The sequence below is a fragment of the Tursiops truncatus genome, chromosome 3 (genome assembly GCF_011762595.2).
Source record: "Tursiops truncatus isolate mTurTru1 chromosome 3, mTurTru1.mat.Y, whole genome shotgun sequence".
Classification (NCBI taxonomy): domain Eukaryota; kingdom Metazoa; phylum Chordata; class Mammalia; order Artiodactyla; family Delphinidae; genus Tursiops; species Tursiops truncatus.
Window position 1 is genome coordinate 8,820,356 of NC_047036.1, and position 20,291 is coordinate 8,840,646.

At 47.4% G+C, this 20,291-nt stretch overlaps 1 protein-coding gene across 5 annotated transcripts in view; it reads left to right on the top strand.

Annotated features, from left to right (window-relative positions):
- The window catches only part of ANKRD33B (ankyrin repeat domain 33B), a 91,766-nt gene that overhangs the window by 41,422 nt on the left and 30,053 nt on the right, over nt 1-20,291 (top strand). For all 5 annotated transcript variants that reach the window (XR_012330627.1, XM_019951083.3, XM_019951081.3 and 2 more), the window contains one exon: nt 5,160-5,289. Coding sequence is in view for 4 of the 5 variants with exons in the window: in XM_019951083.3 (XP_019806642.1) it covers nt 5,160-5,289 (130 nt within the window). In the remaining variant the exon portion in view is untranslated. The remainder of the gene's footprint in view (nt 1-5,159; nt 5,290-20,291) is intronic.

Consider the following 20,291-nt stretch of genomic DNA (forward strand, 5'->3'; position numbering starts at 1 on the left):
CGGTGGTATTATTATGGAGAAAGGCATAGACATCAATTTTCAAGTAGCTGAGTGTACTCTCGGTTCTGGACCTAAAAGTTATACAATGAATGGTGGAGTTTTTCCTTACAGTCGGAAATGGGCACTGTCCTGTTTCTTTGTATGGTCAGGGGATTACTCTATTACTGTGCCATATGGCTGTGGGGTTTGTACGTGCGTCTTGGTGCTGCAGTCTCCCCCTTGTTCGTCTCAATCTGTTTCTTTTGCCCACTGCCCCCCTCCCCTCTTCACAGATGGTTCTTTTTTTCAGTTGTTGTTATAAAACTGTATTTCCTCATGAGACTGTTGTTAAACACCGTGTTTGCTTTCTTGTTTTTCATTGTGAAGTAAAGTCGTGTAAGTTCCTCACGAATACGGCTTTGTTTTAAAGAATTCTAATGGTACCAAAATGGAGTGAAAAGTGAAATTAGTTCTCTGAAGTGTTCCTTCCCCAACTACCCTGTATTAATCCGGGGTCTCCAGAGAGCTAGAACCAGTAGAGAGTGTGTGTGTGGTGTGTGTGTATCTATAGACATGTAGAGAGACACGTGGTTAGATAGATACGTATATTGATTTTTAGAGAGATACAGCTATATAGTTAGTGAGATTTATCCATAGCTGTCCATTTATATCTGTATCTCTGTATATAGGGGGATAGAGACATTTATTTTAAGGAATTGGTTCACACAATTGTGGAAGCTTGGGCGAGTCCAAAATCGGTAGGGTGGCTGGCAGGCTGGAGACCCAGGGGAGAGGTGTAGTTTGAGTCCAAGGGCAGTCTGCCAGGAGAATTCCTTCCTGCTTGCGGGGGCGGGGGGGAGTGTCATTCTTTTTCAGTTCAGGCCTTCAACTGAGTGGATGAGGCCCACACACGCCATGGAGGGTAATCTGCTTTAGTCAGTATCTACTGATTTAAATGTTCATATCATCCCAAAAATACTGTCACGGAAACACCTGGAGTAACGTTTGACCAAATATCTGGGTACACATAAAACTAACAGACCTCTATTCCCCTTTCTTCTGCAGAGGATGCTAATTCAGTATTTTGGTGCAATCCTTCCAGATGTTTCCGTGCATTTGCTAGTGTGTGTGTCTGTGTGTGTGTGTGTATTGAGAGGTTTAACACACTTAGAGGATGATCTTCTTTCTTCACCCTCCCCTTTCATCTGTTAATGTAATAAATGATGTTGTTAGAATCCTAGTGTTATATCATCCTTTCTTCCTACAAGGAATAGGGCTTTGGTCTGTTTATCTTTGGTTTTTCATGTACAAATGCTTACAATTTTTAAGCAGAAACATCTCAACTTTATTCCGTTATCATTGCTCTGACTTTTCCACCGTATGTAGGCTTTGAAAATTAGGGCTGTATTTCGAGGGCCTAGAGTTTCCAGCTGACCGCTAAATGGGGGCTTCCACTTGTAGGTAGCTTACTTTTTTTTCCCTTAATAATAATATTTTATTCTCATGAATGCTTTGTTTGTAATTTAAAAAATAAACTGTCTGTAGCTTCAGGGAACCACGTGCCAGTGGGCTTCTGACAATTCGGCGGGTGGACAGTACTTTCCTTTGTGACAGGTCCTTTGTTGAATGGTCTTGGGAGGCCGTGGTCAGGGGTTGCTAAAGATGGTAGCTCCCCTCCCAGCTTCCTGTCGGGGGCACTAAGATGACCCAGCCAAAACAGAGTTTAAGTTATAGCTAAACACTAGTTTTAAAAATAGAAATGTCAGTCGTTTGGAACAGATTCCCAGAAAATAGGTGATAAAGGTAATGATTTTTAGTAGTAAGGGAAGTCTCTGTGGAGCCTAGAGCTACTACTTCTGTGTTCAATACCATTTTATCCTGAGCCCTTAAATTGCATTATCTATTTTTTTTTCCTGATAATCTTCATTTCTGACCTAAGGTTATGCTAAGATTTCCAAGGCCGCCATCAGAAGGGGCTTACTTCACATTTAGGGAAGGCTTACCTTAGGGGCTGGAAGGGGCTGTGGTTTCAGAACAGACCCCCTTTTGATTGGGGTAGGAAGAAGTGGAGGTGAGGCTGATTCCAAAAGAACCAGGAACCAGGAGCCCTGGAGAGCATCCCTTTATTTATTACCTGCCAAAGGGAAGTCTTCCTTTTAACCGGAATCCTTTTTTTTTTTGGCTATACCACGTGGCTTGCAGGACCTTAGTTCCCTGACCAGGCATTGAACCTGGGCCCTCAGCAGTGAAAGTGCACTGGACCACTAGGGAATTCCCTGGAATCCGTAACTAATGGTTGGGTTGGCAGGATTGGTGAAAGTAGATGTCCTTTGAGATGTTTCTGTAGGGTGGGTTTGAAATATGTGTTAAAAAAACTCTCAGAATAACTCTTTCCTTTAATCCAGAAATACGGCTTCTAAGAATGTCCTCTGAGAAAATAAGAAATGATATGCACACAGCCTCAGCTCTAGGAATTTTCATTGCAGGTTTGACTCATAATAGAGAAAAACAGGAAAAAAATCTCAGAGTCCAAGAATAGGGATCCATTAAATAACTAAGCTTCTGCAATATGTATGATACCCCACAGCCGCTGGAAATGTTGACGCAGAATTACTTTTATTGGTAGATGTTGCTGTATATTCCTGACAGACATATAGGAAATAATCCTGTGTTTTGGTTTAAAATTAAAAAAAAATGTGTGTGTGTGTGGGTGTGTGTGTGTGTCTCTGTGTGTGTGTCTGTGTGAGATTGTGTGTCCAGACTGAAAATTTTTTTTCTAATCTATGTTTCTGGATTTTTTTCTGTAGTAACTATGAGCTCCTTGTGGAATTATATAAAAAGGAAGTGGCTACATTTTGTACAACATACCTCATTTATAAGTCAGGAGACGATTGTAGAATATTCGAGAAATACTGTCATCCAGAGAAACTCAGAGCGAGACTGCAGCATTTACGATGTGGGGAATCCCAAGTTTTCTGGACCATTTATGCAGCAGTGAGTTGACAAGTTAGCTGGGAGGATGCAGGTGTTGGGGGCAGTGACCTCTGGTTATCAGAGACACTGAAAGCTTAGAAGTAGAGCCTGCCTGGGCTGACTCCATGCTTGTTTCTCCTTAAAATTAAATTGTTGTGAAACATTTCATTCTGTAGATAGAATGACCTATTTCAAAGAATGCACAAGCAGGAAGGTATTAGATAGCCTTTACTGTAGTCACAGAATTATACAGTTCACTTTGCTGTAGTATGCATGTCAGTGTTAAAAAATGAATGGTATTCTCTAAAACTTTAAAAATTCTAATATTTGACATTTAATATATTTGGGCAGGCAACTAGGAGCCTTACTGAAATAAGCGTGAGGGGTTGCCCGTGCCCTCTCCTCATTCCATGAACAATTACATTCTTATTAAAAATCTGGCAAAAATAGAGCTGGGCCACTGTGGGATTGCCCTAAACTTAAGGTTTGCGTCCCCGAGCGCTGGTGGGTGCAGCTGGCAGGGCTCAGGGTCACTTGATCATTAACTCTGGATCTTGAATTCTTACCCTGGGTTGAATTTTAGGATCTCCCTGAATCCTTTGTTACAAGGTGACTTAATCAGCTTGGGATGCTATAACAAAATACCGTAAAATAGGTAGCTTAACAACAGAAATTTATTTCTCACAGTTCTGGAGGCTAGAGATCTGTGGTCAGGGTGCCAGCACGTGGGGTTCTCGTCCTGCTTCCTGGTGCATGATGACCACTGTCATCACCTGTCCAGCATCTGCAGGAAAAAACACCCTGTGGTGTTTTCTTTTTCCCGATGTCAAGCGTTGGGGTTTTCTCTGACACCAAATCCATGTCGTTTTTCCACACCAGTTCTCCAGTTCTCCGACACCAGCAGGGTGTCTAACAATTCAATTCAATTCTGACACTATCTAGAATCAGCAAGGACCCCATGGGTTAAGGGCTCAGTCCCCCAAGACTGCCCCCAGCTCAGATGCTAGTCACAGGGCCCACGGGCCACCTTCTGCCTGACTGGCTATAAATCTGGGGTTTCCCGCAGCCCCTCCTCGGGTGCAGTAATTTGCTAGAACGACTCACAGAACTTGGGAAAGTGCTTTACATCCTGCTCCTGCTTTATTATAAAGTCTGTAACTCAGGAACAGCCAGATGGAAGAGAAGCACGGGACCAGGCATGGGGGAGGGGTGCGGGGCTTCCATGCTCTCTCCCGGCACCTCTGTGTGTTCACCAACCCAGCAGCTTTCTGAACCCCGTTGTTTAGGATGTTATTGGGGTTTCATTAAGTAGGCATGATTTGCTCAGCTATTAAATCATTGGCCATTAGTCCTTGGACTCAGTTTTCTACCCTCTCCTCCCCACCCCAGAGGTAGGAGTACGGGTGAGAGGGGCAGTGGAGCTTAAAGATCTAACCTTCTAATAAGCTCTCCTAGAGACCAGCCCCCATCCTGAAGCCACCAAGAGTCATCTCGTTAGCATCCAAAAAGCAAACTCTGAGGGTTTTAGGGGCTGTGTGCCAGGAAAGGGGGTCACCACAGCCCCACCTGGTCTCCGTGCTCCCACTCTTAGAGTCTGTTTTCCACCCAGCAGTCAGAATTGATGCAAACTATTGACAGCGGACTGCCCCAAACGTTCCCCATCTCGCTCAGAGCAAACTCCAGTCCTGCCCTGGCCACTGAGGCCACCTGTGGTCACCAGCCTCCAGGCTGGTCCCTGGGCAGCCAGGCGTGGCCTTCTGCCTGCCCCTCCCCCTCCAGGTCCCCTTGGCGTCTTCCCCCACCTCCTCGGTCTGTGCCCAGCGCCCCATCTCAGTGAGCCCGCCCCAGCACCTGTTCCAGACTGAGCCGCATGGCCCCGGGGCTCACAACTGCCCTGATCCAGTCTACTTTATAGCACACTTACATCTTAGGTCTGTAGTTGATGCCTCTTCCTCCCGTTAGAATAGAACACTCCGAGGGCGGGGTCTTTGTCCCTGAATTTCCAAGCACAGCACCTCGCTCTTCGCAGCGCTCAGCACACACCTGCGAATGGACCATGGCCAGCTGCTCTAACCTGGTGCTGAGAACCCGGAGTGGGTTCTCACCTCACTCCTGCCCGTCGTGCCCAGCAGGGCAGGGGATGCACGCTGCTGTTGGGTGGTGATGCTTGCTCTTCCCCTCTGACCTGCTTCCCTCTTCATTTCTAGACCGGCCTCATTGTTGCCTGCTACCACGGCTTTGTGGATACTGTGGTGGTCTTAGCAGACTGCCCCCACGTTGACGTCAACTGGCAGGACAGCGAGGGCAACACGGCCCTAATCACGGCTGCACAGGCAGGTAAGACCCAGCTTCTCTTCCCTCCCAGGCAGTGGTGCTGGGGGCTGCACTTGACCTCGCTCCTGAGATTGACGGCAGAAGGATGTAGTTGATCAGAGGTCGTGCTTTACTGCTAAGAGGGACAAGGAAAGGGCTGAAGGTGGGTGACATTCTCTGTGTGTGTTTGGGACAGTGTGTTGCTGCGTCCAAGCTCATACTGCTCTCTGCATGACAGGCTGGTCAACCCAGAGGTGAGGTGTTAGGGTGAGGAACAGTGACTTTATTCAGAAAACCAGCAGACCAAGAGGATGGTACAGGTGGACTGGTGTCCCAAAGAACCGTCTTCCGTGAGTTAGAATTCAGGCTTCTTTTATACTAAAAGGGGAGGGGGTGTGGCTGGTTGTGGGAAACTTCTTCCTGCCAGAATCCTTCGTTCTTGCAGCTGTCTGAGCAGGTCTGGTCACAATGTTCCTATAAACCTCCAACAAGACAGTTGTTTTCTGTTTTGCAACTTTTTATCTCTATGTGGATGGAAAAGCGTTACACCTTTAGAGGTCAGGGCCTGGAGAACGAGCTCTCCTGTATATTTCAGGCTAGAGGCAACATTCCTTTACAAAAGGTGCAGAGCCAGCATGACTAAGCACAGGCGACAGAGCACAAAGGTGAGAGCAAAAGGAATAGACCTAGTAGGGAGTCAGGTCTGCTGTCTGTTCCAAGTGCAGTTTACGCACTAGTGCAGGACTCAGCGTGGGGCAGAGCTAGCTCTGAAACTGCCCGAAGCCTTTCCACATGAAGCTGCCCCGGAAAGCCAGCTCCACGTCCCCTACCCCAGAGCACTGCACCCCACCCTGTGCTCCCGGGATCTGGGAGGTGCTGGTGAGCTCATGAGTGGAAGAGGCACTAGTGACAGTGAATGTATACAAGTGGACGTGTTTATGAGGTAACCTTGCACTTGGCTTGGGGATGTAAAGGAAACCAGGGACTTCTTGCGGAGAGTGTATCAGTGTAACAAGGTGAGGCTGGTAGTGAGAGCGCTTTGTAAAGGGTAAGTGAACTTCGTCCTGGGATGTTCATCTCCAGAGGTGGTCCTTATGCCAGCATTGCCAAGTGCCCTGTGCACAGCTCTCCTCTTCTGGAATTGTACTCAGACATTTTGGGGACAAACATGAAACTGTGCTCATCCCTTCAGAACTGCGCTTCCTTTGTAACTGTGGTACTAACCGGGTTTGTAATAGACCACTTTCAAAATTCTTGGCCGTCAAAATTACGTCTGTTGCATCACTCAGGTTCTCAGTTTCCAGCAGAGAAGCTACTTCTGGCTGAGTTAGGAAGAAAAGGCGTTTGTTTATTAAAGAATGTGGGTCACCGTTGCTGAGAGTTGTTGAGAACCAGACTCAGGGCCGGGACGCTGCAGAAAATGCCCCAAACCACACAGCGTGTTGACTGTGGAAAGGGAATTTCTGCCACTGCCACCCAAGGGGGACTTCCCTGTCCTGTCTTGCATCACAGGCCCCTGTGTCTAATCCAGCGTGGGTGACTGATTGCGGAGCCCAGTGGAAGCAGAGACTCAGCATCTTGCAGTTTTGTCCCCATAACGGGAAGTAGTCTGTGCTCACCTGCTTTTCAATCGAGAAGCCTAAGGCAGAAAACCCCCCAAACTTAGCCAGGTGTCAGGGCTGTGCTCACACACGTCCACCTCGTCAGGTGTCAGGGCGTGAAGCTTTCCCTGCGTGGAGGCGCTCCAGACTTTGAAAGCCCAGGTGCACAACGTCCTGAACAGCAAAAGAGTAAAAGGATATTGTGAGAGGCGTTCAGTGACCGTGACCTGATCACTCATTACCCCCACTGGCCAAGAACCTGGGCAGGGACCAGGGGTGGTGAAGTGAAGGGCACTTCTGCCCTTGAGTAATTGTCCAGCTAAATGGCCATCTGATGGGGCTCTGATGAACAGGTGCGCTGAGAGCCTTGGCGTGAGAACACCCCGTCTAGCCTGGTGGTTTGGGACAGGGGTCGTGGAGGGGGTGGGCATTGAGCTGGGCATTGCAGAGGTCAGAGGGAGGCCATGCCAGCTGATGCACCACAGAGCTTCAGGACCAATAGGGAGCCAGGCATGTCTTAGGAAGAGCCAAGGACCATGTGTGTCTAGGATGGGGGAGGGGTGGCCCCACGAGGAGGCAGGGGACCAGGTCATCAAGGGCCTAGGTACAATGCGAGGGAATGCGTTTGAGTGGCGTGAGGTTGGGTGTGTGGTGACGGGCGAGATGATCCTGGTGGGCACAGAGGCTGTTTCAGAGAGCAGAGAGGGAGCAGAAGCCGAGTGGCAGAAGGCTCAGGTCCTGGTGGTCGTGATGGTGGGCTGTAGGGGAGAGGTGGGTCTGGGCTGGCTTTCAGCCTTTGGAACGCCAGCTCAGAGGGGTGTACATGAAAGGAGCGGTGGTCGGAGAAACGTTGCCTCCACTCGGTCCCCAGGCCTTTGAAATGCTGAGCCATCTAAGTAAGAGGTCTTCACGGCAGGAGGAAAGTGTGGAGCGTCAGACTCCAGTCCCTGCCGGAATACAGAAGGGATGCCAGGCGTTCCTGAGCAGCAGGGCCAAGGCATGGACGAGAGCACGAGTCTCATCCCGGAGTATGAGAAAGTACGAAGGCGAAGTTACTTATTGATTTGCGAGAGCTCTTTATGTATGTAGGGATATTAGTGGTTGTTTAATACCCATGAGGCACTTTCTGAATTCTTGCCTATTTGAAAATGTTTTTATTTTGTTTTCATTCAGAAAATAACAACTTGTCTTTTGCTTTTTTTTAAAAAAAATTTCATGTTGCAGAGGAATAGTCTAAGAGTCCAGCCTAATTTTTGTCTTTGTTGATACCCTGTTTCTCAGCCTATAAAGATCTCCTGCCCCCTATCCTTGAGAAGAACCCAACCAACCACCACCAACAAAAAAAAACCCAACTGTCACTATCGTATATTTCCATTCCTGCTCTCTGTGTTTGACTTATATTAGGCATATTTTTACTTCAGGAAACACTTTTCTGTTATCTCTTTGAACACTGCATCTGCCTTGTTTTGTTTTTGCTTTCTGGGGTTCCCTCCTCTTAAGTGTAGGTTAGGTCCTCACGTCACAGCTTTCTCTCATCATTGTTTTTTTCTTTTCTATCTTCTACTCCAGGATCTGTGGAAATGCTTCATATTTCTTCATCAGTTTGTTTTTATGCTATTCATTGGGTTAAATTTATTTTTTTCTTCATGAGAATACTTATGTCTTAGCCCATTTGGGCTGCTATTACCAAAATACCATAAATTGGGAGCTTAAACAATAGAAATTTATTTCTTACAGTTTTGGAGGCTGGAAGTTCAAGGTCAAGGTGCTGGGCCATTTTGTTCCTGGCATGCATGTGGCATCTTCCTGCTGTGTCCCTGTACGGTGGAGAGAGTAAGATCCAGGTCTCTGGTGTCTCCTTTTATGAGGACACCAGTCCTGTTGGATCAGGCACCACTCTTCTGACCTCATTTAACCTTAAGTTACCCGCACAAAGTCTCCATCTCCAGTACAGTCACGTTGGGGGTTCGGGGCTTCAACATAGGAATTTGGAGGAAGATAACGTTTAGTCCATAACGCTCATCTTTAAGCAGAGCCTGTGCTTCCCTGAACTGGTTTATTTAAGTCAAAGATGACACAGGTCCTTTCAAGGTTAGAGAGAGGCCCAGCAAAGGGAGAAGGAAAGGGATCCATGTGCTTTCCAGGCTCTGGGTCTGAGGCCTGGGGTGCAGAGGGAGAAATCCAGGCGGGGCTGAGGGCAGTCACAGCGGCAGCTCCCGTCCCTGGGCTGCAGGCGTGCGGTGGGGCAGCGGTCTGTGCCGGCCAAGGTTGAGCACCACACACCCCTACCTGGTGTCGTTTCTGCTGGCCGCAGGAGCTGGGCGTGGGAACACCTCAGGTCTCCTGCTTGGCTCATGTGCCTGGGCGTTGGAAACGGCATCAGTGGGTCTCCGTGCATCCCCGCAGCCCCCCTTTTTCCCTGGGGCACTGCTGGAGTTGCCCCAGGTCTACTCAAACACATGTAATGCACAGACTCATGGACTTTGAGAACGAACTTATAGCTACCGGGGGGAAGGGTGGGGAGAAGGGATAGTTAGGGAGTTTGGGATTGACACGTACACACTGCTATATTTAAGATGGGTAACCAACAAGGACCTGCTGTACAGCACAGGGAACTCTGCTCAATGTTATCTGGTAGCTTGGGTGGGAGGGGAGTTTGGGAGAGAATGGATACACGTATATGTACGGCTGAGTCACCTGAAACTATCACAACATAGTTAATCGGCTATACCCTAATATAAAATTAAAAGTTAAAAACAGAAACAAAAACAAAACCCTGTAATGCCCCATCCTTCCCTACAGCTGGCTCCTGTCTCCACTGCCTCTGACAGAAATTCCTTTCTGGAATTCTGGCCAGTGGATGGTGTCCTTCTGTGGTTTCTCGTACCGATAAGGCTTCTCCCTATTGCTTTGGTCATGGGCGGGAAACTGGGACAGGGGACAAGACTCCTGTGTTCATGGCCCTCCTGCTGTGACCTCAAGAGCGCTGGTGGTCCCCAGTGGAGCCTCCCCTCCAGACAGAGTTAGACTGGAGGGCAGTTGGCAGGACTCACATGGCTGGGGTGTGTTTAAGTATATGGGTACCAGAGGTGAGGGCATGGCAGGGGGGCGGGGATGTGACCCAGACCGGGTCGTGCAGGAGGCTGGCAACATGGTGGCCATCCTGGGTGCTTTCTCCACTCAGCTGATGTTCTTATAAGCTGATCGTAGAAAACGATACACAATGTTTGGAAAAAAACAACACATAAGCAATTAAACACATAAAGCAATTAAACTTAAGGGTGAAGATCTCTTAGCTCCTCACTCTTAGTTCTTTCCCGTTTTACTTTCTAGAGGTAATAACCATTGTTAACGACTGGATGCGTAGATAAGTTCCTTTCCATCTTCTTTTATAGAAACAAAATATTGTAACGTATTTTCTCTTTTTCCTGGCTTCCACGATCCTCGACCTATTGACTGATTCGTCCAAGTTCTGTCTGTAGTGTCTGTTTCTTAACCACTCTCACCTCTGCGTGGTCCCCGCTCCCTCCACGGGGACTCTGAGCCCTGGGACACCCACCCAGGGCTTCGGGGGTGGGGGAGGCCTCCTGGCTCTGCCCACCGGAGCTTTAGGATTGAATTGTTTAGGGGGAGGGGAAGGAGGGAGAGTATGGTTCTTGTGCTACTTTAAAAGAAATCCAGGGCTTCCCTGGTGGCGCAGTGGTTGAGAGTCCGCCTGCCGATGCAGGGGACATGGGTTCATGCCCCGGTCTGGGAAGATCCCACATGCCGTGGAGCGGCTGGGCCCATGAGCCATGACAGCTGAACCTGAGCATCCGGAGCCTGTGTTCTGCAATGGGAGAGGCCACAGCAGTGAGAGGCCCGCGTACCGCAAAAAAAAAAAAGAAGTCCAATTAGAAAGCATGTCCTTCTTTCTCTTAATTGCCTCCATGTAAGGAAGCGATTTTTCCCTAATTTATTGCCGCAGGTGGAGGTCATGACCTCACGGGGCTGCTTCCCCCTCTGAGAGCAGCCTTGAGCTTGTTACTGAACCAGACTTGGGTCTACTCGCCGCAGGCAGTAAAGCCAGTGTCCTGACAGCAGGTGCGGTGGAGGAGAGGGCAGCGTTCACTGCAGGCACCAAGCAAGGAGTCCAGGCAGCTAGGGTTTAAAAGGCCCGAACTCCCCAGAGGCCTTCAGGGAGAGGTTTTTAAAGACAGGGTGAGGGAAGGGGCTGTGGGGTGTGTGATCAGCTCGTGGACGCTCTTCTGATTGGCTGGTGGGAAGTAACTGGGAGTCAATATCATCAACCTTCTGGTTCCGACCCGTCTGGGGGTCTACATGCCTGTGGGGAGCATACGGTTAACTTCTCCCACCTGGTGGGGACTTTGGGATCTGCAAAATAGCTTCAAGGACATGACTCAGATTCTATCGTCTATAGCCCTTGAGGAGGAACTCAAGGGCCTTGACTTTGTGTGATGGCGAAACCATTATTAATTTGTCTGGCTTGCCTGTTTTCCTTTGTTTCTGCGTTTTCTCACTTCTCCGATTAAATTTGTTCTTTGGAACTCGGGGGGAGGCCCACGAGGCTAAAGTTTTTCTACCAACAAGAGGAAGGCAGAGGACACAGGGGGTGGTAGTCTGTCCCGTGAAGGCCTCATAGGGTCCTGCTCGGTTACAAGCGGGATCGCTGTCACCCACAGGTGGGTAATCTATGTTTTAACCCAGATTTGGTTAAAACACGGATTTCTGGGCCCCACCCCAGGAGTTCTGGATTGTGTAGGTCTGGGGTGGGGCTCGAGACTGTGCCTTTCAGTGAGCTCCCCGGTGATGCTGTTGCCGCTGGTCTGGGGACCTCACTCTGAGAACTGGGGCTTTCCATGTTCCTATACCGAATGATGACCCAGGGTGTCTGTCAGTGGGTATAAGAGCCAGGGGTGGGGTGGGGTAGGGGTAGTTCATGGACCTGGGTGAGATGTCGGAGGGACACAGAGCTGTCACTAAATCAAAGGGAGAATAAAGGAAAGCAACTGAGCATCTGCTCATGACTTTCATGTACTGTTTGACCAAAGAGAGGCTGTTTGGGCTTTCAGCTGATAGCATCAAAAGATGTCCCGTTTTAATCCAATTCCATAACCAGCTTTATTTATTTGATGATGTCTTAATTCCAAAAGATGTCTAGTAATACATGCTTACAGTGAAAAATCACCACAGAAGTATTATTATATAAAAAAAAGAAGTCCCTTTTCACTCTCCCCAATTCTCTCATTGACTGACCACGTTCCAGCTGGTTACGTTTCCAGAACTCACTCTCTCTCCTTTTAAACACAAAGGGTATGCACGCACCTTTTATTTCCGTGAATGGGGTAATTCTGTAGAGACTGTGATTTTAATTTTTTTCACTCAGTCTATCTAGGAGATCTTTCCGTGTAGACTTGTGCACACGAGATTTCCCTGCCTCTTACAGCGGCACACCCGAGTGATGGTGTGTTCGGCGCCGTGTCCCCCGAGTCCAGTTAACTGAGACAGTTCGGTAAGCCATGGGTCATCCATTCTATACAAGATCCTCTTTTTTTCTTTTTTGCTGTACGCGGGCCTCTCACTGTTGTGGCCTCTCCCGCTGCGGAGCACAGGCTCCGGACGTGCAGGCTCAGCGGCCATGGCTCACGGGCCCAGCCGCTCCACAGCGTGTGGGATCCTCCCGGACCGGGGCACGAACCCGTGTCCCCTGCATCAGCAGGTGAACTCTCAACCACTGCGCCACCAGGGAAGCCCCACAAGATCCTCTTTTAAAACAAATATTTATTCAGCAGTCACTTCATGTCCAAGGGCTGTGCTAAGTGCTGGGTCTACAGGGCGGGCAAGGGCACACGTAACCCCATCTCCCAAATTTAAAGTCTAGTGTGCACGGGTTTCTGAATGAGGCTGTTTCAGACCACGCTGGAGTGGAGCCCTTTGTGTTGATGGGCTGGGGACGAGGGGCGCATCTCTGAGGAGGGCGTACCTGTCAGCATCCCGGCCGGAAACAGGTGGAGCAGCAGGTGCGCTCAGAGTCTAAGCTGAGGAATGGGTAAGGGGGCTGTGAGTAGAGGTGGCAGCAGAGCTCAGGGGCAGGCCCTGGAGAGGGATAGAGCCCGGGAAGGCTGCCCCCAGGAGCTGGGACCTGGGACACCTGGGCCACTCAAGGAGGGAGGTGGGCAGGGGACAGGGGCTCATACCCGCCCTCCTTCCACCGGGCCCCTGCTCAGTCACACCTGAGACTTCAGGGCTAAGGAACCCGGCAGGTGTGGTCTGTGGCGGTCAGAGCAGGGCAGAGAAGGAAAGAGAAGAAATGCACGGATAGATTCTTAGAACTCAACCGCTTCATCAAAGGACGCCCACCTTTTAAATGTGCACATTTACGTAGCCCCTGCCAGTGGCCTTTAGGAAAAGCTGTACCAATTTATATTTCCCACCCCGTTCCCAAGGGTTGAGAGTTTGTCAACTCAGAATGGACTTCGCTCGCTCTTTGTGTTTCCCTGATTCTTATTGGAGCCTAGGATCTGCTGCAGTGCTTTTGGGCGCAGTCTACTGAATACCCAACAAAACAAGCTTCAACGATGAGGAAACAGTCTTCTCTTGCAACATGATGTGTCTGAAGGCAACAGTTGGGGGGTTGCTTCACCGCATGACTTCCTGATGTCAGGACCTGGAGCCGGCTTCTCAGAAATGCTCCTGACCTTTCGCCTCATGGTCCCAAGATGGCCTGGCAGCTCCAAGCAGTGTGGCTTCACGTTACAGCACAGGAGGCTTCAGGAAGGAGGAACAAATCCCTGTCCATGTTCTGTTCCCTAAGATGGGACAACATCTCCAGAAGCCTCCAGCACAGCTTCAGTTACATCTGCCAGGGTTGCATCACACACCCTGCCCCAGGCAAAACGAATCGCTGGCCAGGGCGGTGGAGTGACCTCAGTCACCTTTGGCCCCCGCAAAATCTGTGTGGTTAAGGAAAACTGTAAAGTGACCACATGTTTCTATTATTTGATATCGCAGCTGTGTAGCTCATCTGAGAGTCGGGAGTGTAAATGAGGATGCAAATGCCTGGGTCTGCCTGGCCGTGTTCTCTGCGAAGTCTCACCTTCTCAGGTCCTTATGCAGAATAAAGATACAGCTGAATCTAAGTTAGGCCTTTACCATGGAGAGGATATATGAAAATAAAGCCTCAAATAATCCCTAAATCTCATTCAGCCAGTAATTTCAATTTCTACCTTACTTCCCCTAACAAAAGTATAAAGTAGGATATAACCAAAGAAATGAATTACACGCCCCGGGGATGGCGTTAGGTGTTTACTTTCTCCGTTTCTTCTTCCCCTTGAACAGAAGAGCAGGAGTAAGAGGAAGTGAGAAAACTGCAGGGGTCCTTCTGAACTGGTGATACTATCAAGCTGGTTCAGTACGAGTAACCTCTGGTGCATCCTTAAAACTTGTTATTCCTTGAAATTATCTTTAAGATTTTGGAGGAAATGCACTGAGAGCCAGCCTGGCATTATTCATGTCACTTGTTTGCTGGGGACAGGGTGGCAGTGAGGCTCCCAGGAGTGGCTGGCAGGCTCAGGCTGCCTGTGTGTGTTCTGAATTGTGAACTGGATTTGGGGAGTGTCCTGCTTCAGAGGAGAATGTAGGACTTGGCCTGAGGCAGGCCAACGCCTCTTCATTGTATTTATCTTATTATCACTACAGCCGATCATGATTTCTAGTCTGACTTCATTGTGATTTTTATGGATTTTTGAAGTGTTTTCATTGTACTTGGTTTCTACTGTTTTAAGTACATTAGAACTTGGCACGTCTCTGAGGTTTCCTAGCATCGCCTCGCCTTTTCCCGTAAACTCCATTTTTTGGAGCCTTTCTGACTGAGCACAGCAATGCCACCTCCTTCGCAGCAGCTGGCCCTGCTCCTCGGTCAGACAAGAGGAAAGCCTGTCTGTGCTGCCCGTCCCCTGCTCCCCTTGTGCATTTTCCCCTCCTCTGGATGGGGACGAAGAATCTGTTCTCTTCCTCAGTGCTGCTGGGACCTGATATTTCCAATCAACAGTTCCCTCTACTGGCCTGGTTTGGAAAAGTATATTTTGAGTACCTGGTGTCAGACCAATCAAGTCTGTAGACAGCCCTAATTCCATTTTTAGGTCTGTACATGTTTATTGTCTGTTCCCTTTCCTTGAATAAAGGAATAAACAAGACATTTAGCCCATCATTGGTACCCAATTACATGCTGAATTAATAATTGTGATGGCCATGTAATCTTAGTTAATGTGGGTTATGGCTTGAAAATTAGCAACCTTTTTGATAAGTGAATTTTTTCAAGGGAGAAGTAGGAATCCTTCCGCCCTTTTACTTACTAAATATTTATTGAGCTTGCAGTCAGTTGGCAGTTTTGAACTTATGAGCAACAGTGGTGGCTGTGGGAATCCACGGCCACATGGAAATGTGGACCATGAGGCATGATGGTTCAGGTGCCTAATCCAGGCTTGGGGGACCAGGGCAGAGCTTCCAGTGGAAGGGAAGGCTCATCAGATAATTGGGTAGAAAGCAAAGGAAGAGTATATCAGGCGGGGAACTAGCCTGGTGCGAAGGCCACCAGATTAGAGAAAGTGTGGTACACGGCTGAATTAAAAAGAGAGTTAGGATTAAAGAGTCGAGGAGAAGGGCATTGGTGCAAGAGCTGAGGATGAAGCGGGAATATAGGGGAGGAAAAATAACCTTCTCTCTACCCTTCTGGGTTCCCAACTGAGACCCCTGTAATAAAAGACTAACAAGAGAGGACCGGACATCTATAAACACGCATGTATAAATGGGGGACACCCAGGGAAAAATGAATAACTCAAGGAAGTGGCTTAGAACGCTGGCTTATAAGTCATCTTCCATAAAGAGCAATACATCTGTGGAGAAATGACAGGACAAGGGAAAGCAGTTTTTGGAGAGTTCTCATCACAAAGAAGAAAAACTATCCCCCCCCCCCCCTTTTTGGTACCTATATGAGATGATGGATGTTAACTAAACTTACTATGGTAATGTTTCACAATATATGTAAGTCAAATCATTATGCTGTACACCTTAATTTAACACAGTGATATATGTTAATTATATCTCAGTAAAGCTGGGGAAACATAAAGCAATAAAATAAGAAAATGTATGTCCTGCTTTTAGGCAAATGGGGGAGGACAGGGAACTTTTCTTGTAATTGCTTCTTCTCAGTTGCCTTCAGCTCAAAATAAATGTCAAAGTTGCATGTTTTGAGGTGGCATATTCTGCTGCCCTTCAGAGAGCAGGGTCAGATAAAGAAGGAGCTAGCTAGTTAAAGAGTTGAGACTCATCTAAAGAGTAGAAGCCATGACGGGTTTTAAGTAGTTGTTGTGCTGGTCAGAAGAGTTTCTTGCTGGTAGTGTGGAGAATGGGGCAGAAATCGGACCAGGAAGTCCAGGTAGGAGAGGGGTGGATCCCAGGAAGGATGTGGTGGCCCTCATCTAGGTTAGAAGTGGGGATGGAGAAACATGGACAGGTTTGGAAGATGTTTAAGAGGTGGCATTGGCAGAATTCCGTGATACTTGGATGGGGAAGGGATTAGGGGAGGGCTTAAGAGAAAGCCCAGATTTCTGTCTTGGGCACCTCTGTCAGTTATTGGTGGTATTCATCATTGAATAAGGAATGTGGGTGAGAGGAGCAGGTTTGGAAGAAACATGTTTTGGGTTTGATGTGTTGAGTTTGCTTTGTTGATGGGATGCCCAAGATGAAATATCCAGTAGAGATATTTAGGTAAGAAACTCAGTAAGAGAGATTAGCTAGCAATAAGTGATCTGGAAGTTTTAGGATGATAACTTGATCCATGAGAGGGGATAGGATCACCAAGGGAGAGTGTAGGGGATGAGAAGAGGGCTTAGTCATACGTCTGAGGAACAGTGGCATTTCAGAAAGCAGAGAACTGAAGAATTCACAAAGAAAATTGAGTGGCTGGAGAGAGAGGAAGAAAAGCAGAAGGGTGAGCTATCAGGACATTTGCAGAAAGTGTTTCCAAAGGATGGAACAAGCAAGTGGTAAATGCTACAGAGATGTCTAGTAAGATGGGAACTGACTAGTAACCATTGGATATTGCTACAAGACAGTCATTGGGGAATGATGGAAGATGGTTTCAGGAGAATTGGTGGGGGGTATAAGTAGCAAGAGTGAGAGTAGAAGACTCTGGAAGTTAGCCTGAAAAGGAGTCAGATGATTGGTGGTGGGTGGCGAGAATACAAAGACAGGTCCTGGGGATTACTGTTGGTCACTGCAATGAACTGGATGTTTATGTCTTCCCTCCAAATTAATACATTGTATCCTAATCCCCAAGTGATAGTAATAGGAGGTGGGGCTTTGGGGAGGTAATTAGGTCATGAGGGTGTAGCCCTCATGAATAGAGTTAGTGCTTTAATACAAGAGACTCCAGAGAGCTCCCTCACCCTTTTTTCCATGTGAGGACACAGCAAGAAGATACCCTATGAACCAGGAAGTGGGCTCTCACCAGACACTGAATCTGCTGGCATCTTGATCTTGAACTTCCCAGCTTCCAGAACTGTGAGAAATAAATGTTTGTTGTTTAAGCCACTCAGTCAATGGCAGTTTCTTACAGCAGCTTGAATGGACTAAGACAGTCTTATATATTTTAAGATGGGAGACCCTTGAGCATATATACCAGCTTACTGCTGCATGACCACCCCCAAACTCTAGTTTAAAATATGTTTATAGTTGATGCATCTGCGGATGGGCTGGGGATCGGCTGATCTAGACTGCCTTTGCTCGTGTGTCTGTGGGTGAGCTGGACCATTCAGCCGGGTCTGCTCTGCTCCGTGCATTTCTCATCCTCTACCTGGGACCATTGTATCAGCCTGGCACGTTCTTCTTAGGGAGATAGCTGAGGCACAAGTGTAGAAGGAGTCCCATCAGTGAGTGTGTTTCAAGCTTCTGTTGGCATCATGCCTGTAGATGTCCTGTGAGCCAATGTTCTTCTTGATAGAAGAACTTAGAAGCCACGTGGCAGAAGGCAAGGTGAGGAATTTAGGCCATTAATACAATCTGGTGGGAATGAATTTGCAAGGCGGGAGAGGTTGAAGAGAAAGAGGAAGTAGTTTGTAGCACAAATATATTCCCCAGAAGTAGATGGGGAATGGCTTTAAAGCACTGCAAGGGGAGGAGAGATTGGCATCTTTAAATAGGAGAAGAAACACCCTCCTTTTCACTAAGAGGGATGTGGGGAAGTTTTGGGAGTGGTGGGGGAAAGTTGAGGGGGTTCCCTTGTGGTTTCAGTTCCCTCTATGAAGTAGGAGGTGTGTCATCTCCTGGGAGAGGGGTTTGCTGTGAGGTAGGTGACTTAAGAGTTGGAAAGTTTAGAATTCCCCCTTGGGGTTTGGGGGATTGTTGCTCAGTGGAAATCAAGAGTGGCTATGATGCTTCTAAGAACATATAGATATTAACCTTTTTCTTTAAAAGCATGACAATGAACTGAAGGGAGCTTTCCTTTTCTTTGGTAACATAGATAGCTTGAAAGATAGTCCAGCTTGGCTACCATGGACTTCTATCCCCCGTACACTTTCAGAGAAAATGCCATTGGCCATCCAAAGCGAAGCCAGAACCCTGGGGCTGGGGTGGTACCAGGAGTCATCTTTGACTTTTCTCTTTCTGTTACTTGGCTCAGCCCAATAATCACCAAGACCTGTCCATTTACTTCGCTCTGAGTCAACAACTCCTCTCTACCTTCCGGCCCTCCCCGGGGGCTGGCCACCATCTCCTCTGTCCATTGCACACCCACTTGGTGAGCACCCCGCCTCCCCCACCGCTGGTGAGGCTTGTGGACGGTGTGGACGGGATCCACACCCGGCAGCCAGTCAAGAACCATCGTCCCTACCCTGCAGTCTTATCGAGTGGCCCTAGCCTAGATCTCCCTTTCAGAAGATGAACTTTTGATTACAGAAAAACTGTAAAGATTGTGCAGAGAATTCCCTTATACCCCACACCTGGTTTCCCCTTTCGTTAGGCTCTTACACTAGGATGATACCTTGCACAAAACAAATAAACCCATATCGATGCATTTTTTTTGAATTTTATTTTACTTTTTTTATACAGCAGGTTCTAATTAGTTAACTATTTTATACATATTAGTATATACATGTTAATCCCAATCTCCCAATTCATCACACCACCACCACCACCCCTGCTTCCCCCCTTGGTGTCCATACATTTGTTCTCTACATCTGTGTCTCTATTTCTGCCTTGCAAACCGGTTCCTCTGTACCTTTTTTCTAGATTCCACATATATGTGTTAATATACGATATTTGTTTTTCTCTTTCTGACTGACTTCATTCTGTATGACAGTCTCTAGGTCCATCCACGTCTCTACAAATGACCCAATTTTGTTCCTTTTTATGGCTGAGTAATATTCCATTGTATATATGTACCACATCTCCTTTACCCATTCGTCTGTCAGTGGGCATTTAGGTGGCTTCCATGACCTGGCTATTGTAAATAGTGCTGCAGCAAACATTGGGGTGCATGTGTCGTTTGGAATTATGGTTTTCTCTGGGTATATGCCTAGTAATGGGATTGCTGGGTCATATGGTAGTTCTGTTTTTAGTGTTTTGAGGAACCTCCATACTGTTCTCCATAGTGGCTGTATCAATTTACATTCCTGCCAACAGTGCAAGACAGTTCCCTTTTCTCCACACCTTCTCCAGCATCTGTTGTTTATAGATTTTCTGATGATGCCCATTCTAACTGGTGTGAGGTGATACCTCATTGTAGTTTTGATTTGCATTTTTCTAATAATTAGTGATGTTGAGCAGCTTTTCATGTGCCTCGTGGCCATCTGTAGGTCTTCTTTGGAGAAATGTCTATTTAGGTCTTCTGCCCATTTTTGGATTGGGTTGTTTGTTTTTTTAATATTGAGCTGCATGAGCTGTTTATATTTTTTGGAGATTAATCCTTTGTCCATTGCTTGGTTTGCAAATATTTTCTCCCATTCTGAGGGTTGTCTTTTCATCTTGTTTATAGTTTCCTTTGCTGTGCAAAAGCTTTTAAGTTTCATTAGGTCCCATTTGTTTATTTTTGTTTTTATTTCCATTATTCTAGGAGGTGGGTCAAAAAAGATCTTGCTGTGATTTATGTCAAAGTGTGTTCTTCCTACTTTTTCCTCTAAGAGTTTTATAGTGTCTGGTCTTAAATTTAGGTCTCTAATCCATTTTGAGGTTTTTTTTTTTTGTATAGTGTTAGGGAGTGTTATAATTTCATTCTTTTACATGTAGCTGTCCAGTTTTCCCAGCACCACTTATTGAAGAGGCTGTCTTTTCTCCATTGTATATTCTTGCCTCCTTTGTCAGATTAGTTGACCATAGGTGCGTGGGTTTATCTCTGGGCTTTCTATCCTGTTCCATTGATCTATATTT